The sequence below is a fragment of the Acinonyx jubatus genome, chromosome B2 (assembly GCF_027475565.1).
Source record: "Acinonyx jubatus isolate Ajub_Pintada_27869175 chromosome B2, VMU_Ajub_asm_v1.0, whole genome shotgun sequence".
In the NCBI taxonomy this organism is placed as follows: domain Eukaryota; kingdom Metazoa; phylum Chordata; class Mammalia; order Carnivora; family Felidae; genus Acinonyx; species Acinonyx jubatus.
The window spans coordinates 141,017,873-141,032,627 of NC_069385.1; the positions used below are offsets into that span (position 1 = coordinate 141,017,873).

A 14,755-nucleotide genomic window follows, 5' to 3' on the forward strand; every position below is an offset into this window, starting at 1 on the left:
TGAAGAAAACCTATTTTCCTGTGTATTACAGTATGGTTTCATGTGTTCACGTCAAGTTGCTAAATGGCGAGTGCCGTCTGCTGGGTTATTTCACTCGATCGTTTCAGTTGATGTTGGTGTGAGTGATATTAGCGTGATGGCAGCATGAGTGTGGTCACATTTGTCCTTTGGCTGGCACTGCAGAAGTGGAAGCTTGGTGGCACCTTCTCCCACCCCCCACCGCCCACACCCACCCACCAGTTGTTGGTATTCGGGTGTTTTCACATAGAATGGGGGGGCCGTGTCTGTTTCGCTGAGGTTTTGCTTGCTGGAACTAGAAGTGAGCCCTGTCGCTCCAAGATTCGTCCGGGCCCAACTATGTTAGGTGCTCTTGTCAAAGAATTTTTTTTCCCTCGTGAAGTTATAAAGTAGTTGCATTTGTTATAAATACCATTCTTATCTGAGGTCAGATTGATCATAAGCAATAGCTGTATTACTTGTGTGAAGATGTAAATAGAATTGTATTTTTTACGAAGGAGTGAGGGAAGGGACAAAGTAGAGAGTTGAGGGGAAAGTTGTGCTGCTTATAATCAGTAAGAAAATAATTCTTAAGAGTATGGTAGTAATTCTTATGAATTGTTTATTTGATCTGTGAGAGTGAAAATCGTGTTAGGATTTACTATAAAATTCACGTGGAAATAAGTGGTGTTGGCACTGATCACATGTAGTTCATCTGATTGGATCATCTGTTTCTGACGTTGAAAAAGATTCCTGTTTAATGGTAGTTTTATTAAAATTTAAGAGACATAAACATGGCTGTTAATCACAACTTTAGTTAATGACTCATCCTAGTATTATTTCCTGGTCTTAGGTGTTCTTTCAGAATTTACTGAATTGCAAGAAGGGGTTTTGTTTTTAAGTTTATTTATTTAGTTTTGAGGGAGGGAGAGAGGGGGCAGAGGGGAGGGGCAGAGAGAGAATCCCAAGCAGGCTCTGAGCTGCCCAGAGCGACTGAGCCAGCCAGCCAGGCGCCTTCCCCCCCCAAGAAGTTTTTTGAAAATGTATTCGAAGGTGTGTAAAGTGAATCACATCTAGGCATTGCCCTTGAGGAGCTCATAGTTTCGTAGGGGGAGACATGTCTGTTGCAGGAATTACAGTTCTAGAAGTCAGTGCTGAATGTTACAAATCGTTTGTTGTAGGAACAAGTACATAATTTAGGACAGTGATTTTTCTGAATTAGCTAGTTCACTTAGAATATGTTAAGAATGAGTTGTTTATGGTGCCCTGATAATATTCTCTACCTCTTGTCCCTCCGGTGAAACCTCTTGATTATGCAGGAGTTAAAGCTTGCTGAAGCCCAGTTAAGGCAGGTTTGAAGAAAGTTTCTCTTCTCTTGCCTCTGTTCTGTAGATGGGGATTCCATATTCCATTACTGTATGGATTAGTCAAGGAGACAACTCTTACTTTTACCTGGGCATGAGTGTCTCTTGGTTAGCCACTTTTTATTTTATTATTTTAAATTAAGAAAAAAAAATTTTTAACGTTTATTTATTTTTGAGAGAGACAGAGACAGAATGCTAGTGGGTTAGGGACAGAGAGAGAGGGAGACACAGAATCTGAAGCAGGCTCCAGGCTCTGAGCTGTCAGCACGGGGCCCCATGCGGGGTTCGAACTCATGAGCTGTGAGATCATGACCTGACCCCAGGTGGGACACTGAACCGACTGAGCCACCCAGGCGCCCCTTATTGTTTTATTTTAAATAACAAAGTGCTTTTCTGTTACCCCCTCCAGAGGATCAGCTTTTACATTAACTAATGCCTCTTTGGATAAGTGACTTTGAAAAAGGCACGAAAGGTTTGGAAATCTTGTTAAGGAACTTTTTATAAGTTTCTGATATTTTTTCATTCAGACTGTGTAGCCAATTCCAAAATCCAGTGGATCTCCCCCAGAAGCCAGGTTGGGATCTAATGGTACCCCAGCTCAAATTGTATTCAGGATGGACTAGAAATAAGCCCATGTGTGCATTTTCCTTCTGAACTTTGACTCCTTTAGTTCAATTTTTAGTTGGAATCAGAACTGTATACTTCCCTATTCGTTCCTCAAAATAAAACCTAGATTTCTGTTGTAATTTAATTTTTGTTTTTCTTGGTAAATGTGATAATTAAAGTACAATGAGATGTGCAAATTGGACAGTGAATTGAATAAATGTAACAGCTGATCTCTTTTCACTGTCAGTTTTTAAAGGTCTTCTGATATACTGATAGACTCTTGAGATTGCTTTCTTTCTTTTTCCATTTTCTTCTTTCTTTTGTTTTTTTCCTCTGTCCAAGGGTATTACTATCTAAAGTGTTTGCTATGAAGAGTGTCAGGATAGTGATCTTAGGGGAGGTGAACTAACAACAGGTTTGCTTTTCATTTTATGAAATGAATTCTCCATAATAGGAATACATCTGTCATAACTTTAGGTTACTTTTTGTGTTGGTCCTTTTAAGGAAGGAGTGTCTTACTTACTTTAATTTAAAAGCTTAACAAGAAGGAAATGATTGATTTGAATGGTAACTGCTGTGTAAGTCTTAAATGCAGTTTTAAAGGTGGTGAAGTATCATGTATATAGTGGTCAGATTTTCTGAGCTTCACTCCTCTTACTTTTTCTTGGATCTCAAAGTTACAAGGTACAAATATCATTGAACCTTAAACTTCGTAATGTAGGGGAGGAAAAAAGAAACAACCTTTGTGTGTACTTTCTTAGGTTCATCCACTGGGGCTTGGGAATCAATCTGATAAAAGATGGATTAACAGGGGGAAAAAACCAAATTGAGGTATGCAGGGGTAGTTCATGAGGACACGTGACCTAAGGAGGGGGTTGCAATTTGGAGATTGTATGCCATCTTAACAAAGGGGTAAGAGTAGAGAGGAGCTGAGATGAAGGAGAAAGGGTTTGGGGTTCCTTGGAGAGAGGGAGTTTATGGTAAGGTGATTAGAAATACGTGGGAAATGAGGGTTGTTTAGTAGGGTTGGTTATGCAGATATGAGATGGTTTGAGTTGTCTCTGGAGTGTTCTCTTCCTGATACTGGAGAGGGTGATGCCTTCACACATGGAGATTTATGTTCTTCATTTAACCTAATTGTTGGGGGATTGGGCTCTTTTCCTGAGCCTGCTATTTCTTTTTCCTTTTTTCTTTTTTAAGTTTATATATTTTTAGAGAGAGAGAGAGAGAGAGTGAGAGTGTGCATCAGTGCGGGAGAGGCAGAGAGGAGGAGAGACAGAATCCCAAGGAGGCTCTGCACCATCAGCACAGAGCCCGATGTGGGGCTTGAACCCTGAGATCATGACCTGAGCCCAAATCAAGAGACATATGCTTAACTGACTGCACCATCCCGGTGCCCCCTGAGCCTGCTGTTTCTTAATTGCTTTTTGCTCAAAATAATCTTCTTGTCAAAGTGCTGCATTTTGCGGTGGCATATTCTGGCCCTCTTCAATGACTAAACAAAGTTCTGGGTGACTTGTAGCATTGTACCAGATTTTAGGAGGCTTACTTAACCTTTATTTGAGCCTGCATTAACTTCTTCCTGTTTGAACTCAGAACACTAATATTCTTTTGAAGTAATTCATCAAAAATCCTAGTATTAAGGTATGTTTTTATAATATATACAACATGTTAGTATAGTACTACATGTGTATGATTTATATACGACTGTATATATTTATGTATCTGGGTTATCGCCCTCTTTTTTATGCTGGTGAGTTCTTCGATTAAAAGTTTTGGTGGCCACTTGATATCTGATGAGCCTCTAAGCATATACTGCACACACATTTCATTAACGAATTTGTGAACATCATATATATATCAAGTGAGGCTGTTGATGGTCATCATTTATTCCAGAGGTTTCATAGATCCATTGTGTAACAGTTAGAAGTGGCGGTGGGTGAATTGAGTAGACAAGCTAGAAATGACGTGTTGAAAGGTAAGAGCGAACACAAAAGGAAGAGAAGAATCCATCTGTGTGGCTTCCCGAGATGATTTATCACTGGGCCGCACGGCCTTAAGATCTTGGTAACCCTTGGCTACCGACATCATTATGTTGAAGCAAAGGGCAGTGATGGATGACTGTCAGTTCTGTCTTTACCTTGGGCAAGCTATTTCGTCTTTCTGAGCCTCTGTTTTCTCTTTTATAAAATGAAATCACAGGGCTAGAAAGTTTGGGGTGTCTCTTACAGATGTGAAATTCTCTGTCTGCAGTGCTGAAGGCAGTCAACTGCGGGTACAGTTGGAGTCACCATATTTTGCACCAATAGGAAATGCAGGCGTGCCATACAAATATTTTGGAAACATTTCCTTTGGAATGGTTACCTATTTTTTTGACCGTACATGGTTTGGGAAGTAGGCCAGTGTAGGGGATAAGGCTTCAGGAGGTGAAAGAAGGCAAATTTGGGTGAATAAGTGGGAGCTAATTAACGGGCAAAGACAAGTGTTCAGTGATTAAAAAGGCAGACTTGATGGGGTTTATCAATCTGGAAAATAACCATCCAAATGTGTATTCAAATATGTAACTGGGGATAGATACCTGCAGACATTCAAGTCCAGGGTAACTGGGGTTTTGTCTCATGATCGCGAGATTCAATGTTATTTTAACTAAACCTAGTTACGTCACCTGGAAAGCCAGCTTGACATGACATACATTTCCATTGCTCGAAAACTGAAGCCCCAATTTTGTAAGACAATTAAGCACCCCTACTATCTGGTTTCTAAAGCTAGTGGCTTAAAAGTTGTATCCAAAGCACTAAAAGCCACAGGTTTTTTTCTCTGATTCAGAAATTCAGCATCAGGACTCTTGGGCAGGATAACGGTAAGTCAGTCAACAGCAAGTCCATTCTCCCAGTTGTTTTTCCAAAAATTGTAGAATTATTCTTAATACATCTTGTTCTCTTGCATTCAGTCCATCAGCAAAATCCTCTACCTGTACCCGGAAGAGTGCCCAGGTTCCACCCACTTTTCACAACCTCCGCTGCTACCTCCAGGAACATGTCTGCCCGGTCTTCTTCCACCTCTGTCCCCTCATGGTTTACTCTCAGCACAGCACTCAGAGTGATCTTTGTCAAGCGTGTGCCAGAACAAAGTACCCCTCTCCTCCTTCCTCGACTGCTTGTTCCAAAATTTACAAGAGGCATCATGATTGTTGAAGTGTATCATGCACACAGATCCTTATTTGCTGAGATATTTTTATGTTTCACATGGCTACATGTCTAACTATAAATACTTCAAATAGGTGTTCCCTTAAATATTTGCAGAGAATACTCAACATGCAGAGACTGAAGACTGTGCTTGCTTTGTACAGAAACAGATTGATTTGACTCTCTTTTTAGTGCTGTTATGTGGAAATTTTTATGAGTATATCCATGTGCATTTAGAAAGGTGAAAGATCATGGGGCACCTGGGTAGCTCAGTCGGTTAAGCATCCGATTTGGCTCAGGTCATGATCTCACGGGTTCGAGCCCTATGTCGGGCTCTGTGCTGCAGATTCTGTGTTTCCATCCCTCCCTGTCTCTTCTGTCAAAAATAAATAAACACTTAAAAAAAGTGAAAAAAAAAAGAAATGTAAAAGATCAGATATATATCTAAGAAATACTTTTTCATGAAAGAGAACTTTGGTTGAAGACCGAGTCATTATTAGGAGTATTATATCGATGGAGCATCACATCGAAGGGGAGATGGGCGTAGTAGGAAAAAAGAACACGGAGAGAGAAGCAGCATTTCCTCCCTGCCTGCTTCTTGTGCAGAACTGTGTTTTTCTTGATTTTATTTCTTGAGTATATTACTCTGCTATGAGATCGTTCACAAAAAACAGAAAAACAGGAACTGTCGAATACTGTTTCTACTTTGAGGACATTCGATACATTATAATCCCCATAAATTTCTGTGTGGTTTTAATCAAGAAATGTTTGCTCTAATTTTTATTACATGATCGAAACCCAAGTTGGATTTCTATTCTGAGATCTGGTGTGCAAGGAACAGGGGATCTTGGGTGCCCATCTGAGCTCCAGCACCAACTGAACGTGTGAACATTGGGCTTCAGTTACTGCATCTTCTTGACTCTCAGTTTTCTCATTTGCGAAATAAAGCAAATGATACTATGTGATCTTTATTTTTTACGATTTCTGTGAATTTTAAGGTTCTGAACAAATTATCTCTTGTATTTAGTAGTTGACAGAAAAGAGGGAAAGGTTTCTTTATGTTTTCTGCATCACTCTAGTGCTGTAGTCAAGGATATGTCTCTAATTTTAGAAGTGTGTTTCAGGAAAATAAGGATGATTATAGTGAATTAGCTTTACATGTAATTTTTATTTTAATTAACATTTCAAGGCTATCTAAAATGAAAACATGGAAATTCATGCTACCTTAAACTTTCTTAAGGTATTATTGTTACCAACGTTCATATTTTGAAGGATAAAAGGTTTTAAAAATGTGTCTGTGCTGAGTACTTTCTAAAGAAATTGTTTTATTGGCTTTTATTAACCGGAACAAAGCTCACTAAACAAAAAGAACAGGATGTAAGAAGGGAATGTTTAGAACAAGAGGACTCCGAGAAATTGTGTTCAAGCCTTTGCTGCTTTATTTGGTCACATATAAAATGAGGCATTAACATTCCATAACGGGGCTGTGATTTTTGCTTTGATTCTAATTCTGGTCTACCCTAGCATTTTAAGTCCAAATTCAATAAAAGCATGAAATAATATTCTAAATAAATCACTTGTTCAAGCATCTCTGTTTTGAACTTTTCCTCTTAATTTTCTGGTGTTGTGCTTACTCCCTGAAAATCAGCCTTGGACTGTTTTATGACCTGGTTTAGTGTTCATAATGTCACTGGAACATTTTCCCTGGATTGTTGTACATATTGGCTGTACGGTTTTCAAATGTTATGGAGCTAACTGCATAATGGTTAACCCGATGAGGTGCTGTGGGAATGCCGTGTAAGTGCTGATACTGATGATTATTGTTGTTAAAGTATAGGTGTTGGTGGTGATGTTACCTCCTTTTTGTTTTCCACACTAGTATTTTTATCCTGTGGAAATGTTTCTATAGCTCTAAAGAGCCTTAAAGTTTTGTACTCAACCAGATTGTCTCCACACCTTTCGGGACTATTCTATCCAGGGTTACCAACCGTCACATTAGCTTCATTCCCAGCTGGCTGACTTGAATGTCTGGAAACCTGATAGGCATTCGTGGAACCTCCGATTAAGTGTGTCCTGTGTGAATTTGTTGCTTTCTGTTCCAGTCCTCAGCCAGCTGCTTCTTTGGGCCAAATCTGACCTGCTTCCTGTTTTTGTAAATGGAGCTTTATTGGAACAGACACACACACACACACACACACACACACACACACACACACACGTAATGTTATATATGATTGCTTTTACATTAAGGTGGCAGAGTTGAGACTCTTCCAACAGAGACCTGTGAGTAGCAAAGGCTAGGGTATTTACTCTCTAGCTCTTTATATAAGATGTATGCTGATCCCTCTTAGACTCAAAACCTTGGCATCACTTTGTATTCCTCCTTGGGTTTTCCCCAAATATATTTAAGAGGAAAACCCATCTCCTTTCCTTTAATCTTTCTTTTTTCAGATCTTTCACCTGCATTCAGGTCCTCACATCCTTTAGCCTAGAGTATTAAATAAATTTCCCCACCTCTTGGCTCCTTCTCCCCTTATGTTTCATTTTGTGTCTTGCCATCAGCGTGATGTTCCTAAGATTTGGTGCCACTCTTTGTCCGCTCTGCCACCAGAACACTTCCCCATTCCCACTAACTTCACTAGAAACTCCCCAGCCTCTCTCTTAAGGTTCCTTCCATAATATAAGCTTTGCCAGTTTCCCTCATACAGGAATTCTGTAGTGTAACACTTTCCTCTGACGGTCTTGTCTTCGTTCATGCGGGAACAACCGCCTTGGGCTCTCTGTCTCCATTTTCCACCTTCTCCTACCGTCCGCCCTAAAACCCCCCTCAAGTTTGTTTGGAAGTGTTTACTGTCTGTTTCTGTCTGCATATTCCTTTTCCCTCCCTGATACACGTATGTATAGCCTGTGCCTCTTTCCTCACTAGTGGCATTTTATTTGATGCTGTGTTGTTGATGTCCTTTTACGTCTCATCCGTTATAAACCAGAAGCTTGTTGAGTGCAAAGTGCGTGTGTTCCCTCAAACTCTCAACGTCATGTCTTAGGCGTGCTTAATAATTAAGTAATTGAGTCACATTATAGGAGGCAGGCCTACTAATTTGAATGTAATTATTGGTGACCTCACAGACTCCCTTGGATGTTTGCAGTGATTCTGGGTGTTAGAGGGAATTCTTGAGGAAACCAGATGTCACTTCCTCATGTAGATTGTTAATGTAAATGGAAAGATTTTTTTCGTCTGATAAGGTATTTCACATTTACCGCAAGAAAACTGTTTGTGTGCGGTGATGTGTATGGTGCTGATAAACACAAGTAGAAGCAGCAGGCAGAGCCAGGCAGGAATTCTCTTGGATGTGGTAAGCAATCTACCAAACTCAGATTTTTTTGATTCCGTTAACACGTTCCCCCCAGCCCCACCCCCAGGATTCCAAGAGGAAAAATTACACCAAAGCACTCTAATAAGTTATTGAAGTGAAACCCTTACAGATGATGTTAGAATAGTCTTTTACACTCTGCTTATCCGTTCATTCAGTCATTCCCTGCATTCCTCCCGGAAGGTTTTGATGCGGCTGTCAATTCCAGATAGCTGGTTCTGTTAATCCCAGGGTTTTTGGGGGGGCCTCCTGTTCTGAGTTTGTTCTCTGGAAAAAGTTGAGAGAAACAAAACAATGTGCCAGGTGTAGAGACTTTTCACTTCACAGTGGTATGTTCCTGAAACTGGGCTGCTGATACCCTTAACTTCCTCAAATGGTTTTAGAAACAGAGATTGCCAGGGGGCGGCCAGGAAGACAGTTTGGTGTATAAAGCGTAGTACCCAAGCATGTGGCAAAAAAAAAAAAAAAAAAAAAAAAAAAAAAAAAAAAAAAAAGGAACAAAGCATCTCTATATTCCAAAACCCACACACTTGAAAAAGAATTAAAGACTTGAAAATGTAATTTTAATTGGGCAAAGGACATGCATAGTTTCTAGGAAAAGATATCCGCTCTGCTGGGTTCACCACTGTTTTCCACTGTTTTCTAGCACATAGTCAGTGTTTGCTGTATACACGCATGTGAGATAAATGAGTAACACAGATGCATAAAATATATCCCAACCTTCTTCTAAGTAAAGAAATGCTTCATAACTGGAAATGTATGCCTTTGAATCGGCATTTCTACTCTCTGGAATTTATTCTAGGGAAATAATTAGCATAGATTTCACATTTATGTTTCCATAATCATGGAACACTTTCTCTAATACTCAAAGATGTCTATCTGTCCATCCACATGTATATGTACATATGTTGTTAGCATAAGTTAGCATAAGCACTTAAGCTGATGCATAAGTCTCCAGGGAACAAAACTGGGAGATATATGAATTCCCAGGATAGAAAGGGTATTATACCTTCTATTTCTTTGACTTTGTTTGATTTTTTTAAACGTATATTTTATTTTTATACTGATCGAAAGACTGAGAAGTTATAGAATGAGTTTTAGGTACATTTTCATTAGTAATTAAAATAACTTATTTGAATGGCTAACTTGTCTATCTAGAAAGTGTGTTTTTTTAAGTTTGTTAATTTTTAGAGAGAGGGAGGGAGGGAGAACAAACGGGGGAGGGGCAGAGAGGAGAGACAGAATCCCAAGCAGCCCAGAGCCCAATGTGAGAGGTTCAGACTCCCGGACCGTGAGATCATGACCTGAACCGAGATTAAGAGTCAGAAACTCGGGGCGCCTGGGTGGCGCAGTCGGTTAAGCGTCCGACTTCAGCCAGGTCACGATCTCGCGGTCCGTGAGTTCGAGCCCCGCGTCAGGCTCTGGGCTGATGGCTCAGAGCCTGGAGCCTGTTTCCGATTCTGTGTCTCCCTCTCTCTCTGCCCCTCCCCCGTTCATGCTCTGTCTCTCTCTGTCCCAAAAATAAATAAACGTTGAAAAAAAAATTAAAAAAAAAAAAAAGAAAAAAGAAAAAGAGTCAGAAACTCAACTGACCACGCCGCCCAGGGGCCCCTAGAAAGTGTGGTTTGTAAGAGTGCTTTATATCCTTGAGAATTCTGTGGAAGTACATTTTTTGGTTTTGTATTGGGACGGTAACGAAAGACATTATCAGGTTGGAGTGCTGTTGTGTCCTTTAATGGTGTGATCAATGGATGCACAGTTCAGAAGTCTTACAGTGTTTTCTTGCAGCAGTTGTAAGAAAATCCAGCTTCTTGGTAGAATGGCTTCTTATGATTTGGAGAACTTATATGCACTTACATCAGTTTCCAAGGGTCTACTTGTGAGCAAAAGAACGACACTGTTTTTCTCTTCATCTTTCTAGAAAAGCTCAAGAGGAGAACAAGAAAATTGTGCTAGCTGGATGTGTTCCTCAAGCCCAGCCTCGGCAGGACTACCTTAAAGGACTGAGTATCATCGGGGTAAGCTTGTACCTGACGGGGAGGACAGAAAATCCTAGGTTGTTGAAACACGTGATAGGCCCACATTTGATTTGCTCTTTCTGTGTTATTGACAAGCTCTGTTATGCATCCGACTACCTGTCAACACACTTCCCCTGTTGCCGCTGAAATTTTGTCATGTCTGTGTAACTTTTTCACCTAAGCACAAAAGAATGTTCCAGATTTTCTTGTTGAAAACACCAAACATTACGAAGCCATAGTATGGGATTTAGGTCCATTACTAACCCCTGGCCTTTGTCTGCCTGTCCCGTGCTGCGTTTTGCCATGGTGTACGTATCATTGTACTTTTCCCATCCCACGGACCCATGTCATCCCTCCAGCACACGGATGCCTTTTTCTGGAACGCCCCACTTCTGGTCCCTCTCACATCATGACTGCAACATGATTCGTTCCGTTCAGCCTCCTCTGACCCCTGCGTGGCCTTCCGCAATCCTGTGCCTCAGTTCCTGGGTCGCAGCTCACTGTACGGTTACCTGTCATCTGCTCTCTCATCACAGCATTCCACAGAGTTGTGATTTTACCTTGACTCTGAGAATTTTTTGATTAAGGCCACCTTTCTACTTAAATCATTAACTTTACAGGAGAGCTTTTCAGTCTTTTTTAAAACTCTAACCATGTTACTCCAGCCTTTCCCATGATGCCTGACATACAGTAGGCACTCAATAAGTGCTTGGTGACCGGCTGAAGGAAAGAATCTTCCTACTATATTTTGGTCATTGGCATGCCTTCTTCCCTGTGGGGCACTTAGCATTGTGAAGTCAGGACACTTCCTGTCTGTTCCCTCTCTCATTCTTTGTGGCCATCACTGTTCACAAAAGGCCCAAAGGTAGCTGGCCTTCAGTCGGTATTTGTGACCACATGGTGGTACTTCGTCCTCCTCACCACCCTCCAAGGGCTGTACTCAACCTGCTCAGCAATCTTCTTTTAAAGTAGGCTTTGTTGATTTTTTAAAGAAATATAAAAATTCAGTATGCGCATAAAAAAATCACATGAATAATTGGCACCTGGAATGAGGTTTATTGGATTTTTATTTATTTTATATACTACTGACAAGTTTTGTTTTCTTTTAAGATTTTATTTTTTTAAGTAATCTCCATACCAATGTGGGGCTCGAGCTTATAACCCCGAGATTAAGAGCCGCACACTCCGCCAGCTGAGCCAGCCAGGTGCCCCGTTATCGACAACTTGTTATAGTGTGTTCTCAGTGTAATGAACTTGTTTTCTGCTGTCGAGTCCTTGCTCCACTAGCAAATTTAATAGTCTGTGAGCAAACATTCTCGTGTTAAACAGAACCTGAATGTTTGAGAAGTTTAGTTTGTTTTCACCATTTGTCTGTTTACTTTATGATTTCTCCTGGTTTAAGGGATGAAATGAATATGGACTCCCAAGTTATGTTTTCAGGTCAGACTAACTTTCTCCATAAACATAGTCCTGCTGTGTTAGGGAAATAGGAAACTCGTTAGAATTCGGATTCAGAGATGGAACGTGGCAAAAACATAGGATTCCTCTTAGATTTCACCTCAAGGAATTCAGTTATCGGAATAGCATAATTTCTTTAGTATGACAAAGCCTCTTCTCTGTGTACAGTTTGGTACCATTTTCCTGAACTCCGCTGTGTGCAGTGATGGGCTCAGAATATGTTAGGAGGTAGGGGGGATTCTAAGGGAGGATGCCCGGTGCCAGCAATGGGGAAGATTATCTCAGGGGTGATACCGTCTCGTGGCTTTGGCGACTTAACATCTCCCCCTTCCCCGTTTAGTCCAGTATCTTTTGCGTTCTGTTTCCTAATCGCGTTTAATTACCACAGAAGTTCTTAAGACTTACTTATTTTGCTCCTTTATGAGAATGGAGAAATAAGGTCACATGTTTTAAAAAGGGAATACAAAGAATATTCATAATTCCATCCCTGAAACACAGAGTATAACTTTGCTTATCCCCTTCACTTTTTTCCCCTCATCGTGTCCCTCGTCTGTTTCTTTTTAATGTAAGCTCTATGCCCAACGTGGGACTTGAACTCATGACCCCGAGATCAAAAATTGCATGCTCTACCGACTGAGCCAGCCAGGCACCCCACCTTCAGACTCGTGCACATTTGACTTACTGTAATCTCCAAACCATTTTTATCCTTATGTCTCCATGAGCTTTTAAACCATTTTAAATCTTGTGCTCTCTTCGGTATTACGTGTACTAAACCACTTTAAATCTTGCATTAGCACTCTATTGAAGGATATGCCATCATTTACTTAACTATTCTTGTTGGATATAAGGGTTTTCTAGTTTTTAGGAAGCATACATCATATATCGATGTCCACAAAGGGCTTTTTATTTTAATTGCAAGTCAGTATATTGTGAGAAGTTTCCGAAAGTGGATTCACACTATTGGTGACACTGTTTGAGTTGTAAGTTAATTGTGTCTTCAGTAGTTAGTGTTCCAACGAAACTATGAGATTCGACTGCTCTTTGTAAACATCATTTTTAGAGCAGTTGTTAAGTGGCAGCATGTATATAACATGTATCATAACTGACTGTATATGAAAACCTTGTTCATAAACTGAGGGTTGATGGGGGGTGGGAGGGAGGGGAGGGTGGGTGATGGGTATTGAGGAGGGCACCTTTTGGGATGAGCACTGGGTGTTGTATGGAAACCAATTTGACAATAAATTTCATATATTGAAAAAAAAAATTAAAATAAAATTAAAAAAAAAAAACACCTTGCCCATAGAACCTAAACTTTAAAAAATCTGGAGTAGGAAACCAAAATCATCTATAACTGGTGTTTGAAAAGACCTGTTTCTGAAGATAATTGTTAGAATTGCTACAAAAATGGAAACCTTCTGAGATAGAGTGAGTTTCCCTGAAATAAAGAAATGAATTAATTGATTCATACAAGGAAAAAAATTCTGAAGTATAAAAAAATATGAAGATGTTTAAGTTCATTGACTCAATAGGAAACCAGTTTTTGAGGGTGTTTGGGATTGTATTGCTCAGTTGATTTACAGACCGAACAAAAACTGATATTCCTTAACAAAATTCCCCTCACAGAATATCTGTGATGGAAGGGCTTTAACAGAAGGGGAAGAAAGAAGCCTTGTAACTGCAGTAGGAGTTTTTGTCGTCTGCTAGGATTTGTCTGTGTCACCGTGCAATACAGGGAGGACGTGTTGATTCTTTCGACCAAGTGATTGAAATAAAAAGCTGCCTTTAGGTGGGGATCAGTGGGTGAGCAAGCTACTTATTGTACACCTGAATTAAAAGGGCACGTTATCCTCGTGTTTGCAAGTACTCGTGGAGTAAGCAGTTACGAAGATATGTAATATTTAAAAAGGATATTACTACTGTTGTAACGTGTGAATTTCCATCTGTATCACCCTTTAGAAATGGTGCATTTAATTTGTTTTCATTATCAGAGATAGCAATGTAGTGAGGGCACTTAGTTATCAGTTGTTTGACCCCTGAGTGTTTTATTGTCATCTCTCCTACTGTCTCCTGAAGCGATCTAGTTGTAATTAATATTATTTGTGTGTTGGTGAATGAAGAGAAGATAACAGAATATATCAAAACCTACCAACCTCTGGGTCCATAAGAATGGATTTCAGTGGAAGTAACCTCTAAACTGATCTCATTCTGGAGCACAAAAATGTCTAATTTTTTTACATTGGGAGAGGAGAGAGAACAGATTTGACAACATACATGTCTTAGATAAAAAAGTCTTTTTTTTGTAACCAAAACTTGTTTCACAGCATGATTAAATGAAATGTATATTTTATATCTAGAATGTATGTATTTGCAGGTAACCAGTATGGAATCAGGATCTTTTTAATAACATTTTACCTGACAGTGAAAAATTTTCTGTCCCCTGGGGGGGGGAATAGTTATGGTTAGCCCATCCACCTTGGAATGAGTTTTAATGCAGTGCCCCTCTTGTGATACCTACTGAATGCTCCTTTCCTTCTCTTCAGCTCGTGTATTGTCAGGAAAGTTTCTTTTAGATTAGTCAACCAGAAAGTAGACTGTGCTCTGTTAAAATCTGGTAAAAAAAAAAAAAAAAAAGAGCAGACTTCAGGATTCCAGGATTTTCAAATTGCAGGGGCTGCCCCATCATTTTTCTCCAGCAGGTACTTACTGAGAGCCTATTATGTGGCAGCACCTGGAACAGGTATGCCGCCACATGTACG

At 40.0% G+C, this 14,755-nt stretch overlaps 1 protein-coding gene across 6 annotated transcripts in view; it reads left to right on the forward strand.

The window, feature by feature from the left end:
• Positions 1–14,755, forward strand: part of CDKAL1 (CDK5 regulatory subunit associated protein 1 like 1) — a 704,834-nt gene that overhangs the window by 166,167 nt on the left and 523,912 nt on the right. For all 6 annotated transcript variants that reach the window (XM_027040405.2, XM_053223204.1, XM_015085900.3 and 3 more), the window contains one exon: positions 10,445–10,541. In XM_027040405.2, coding sequence (XP_026896206.1) covers positions 10,445–10,541 — 97 coding nt within the window. The remainder of the gene's footprint in view (positions 1–10,444; positions 10,542–14,755) is intronic.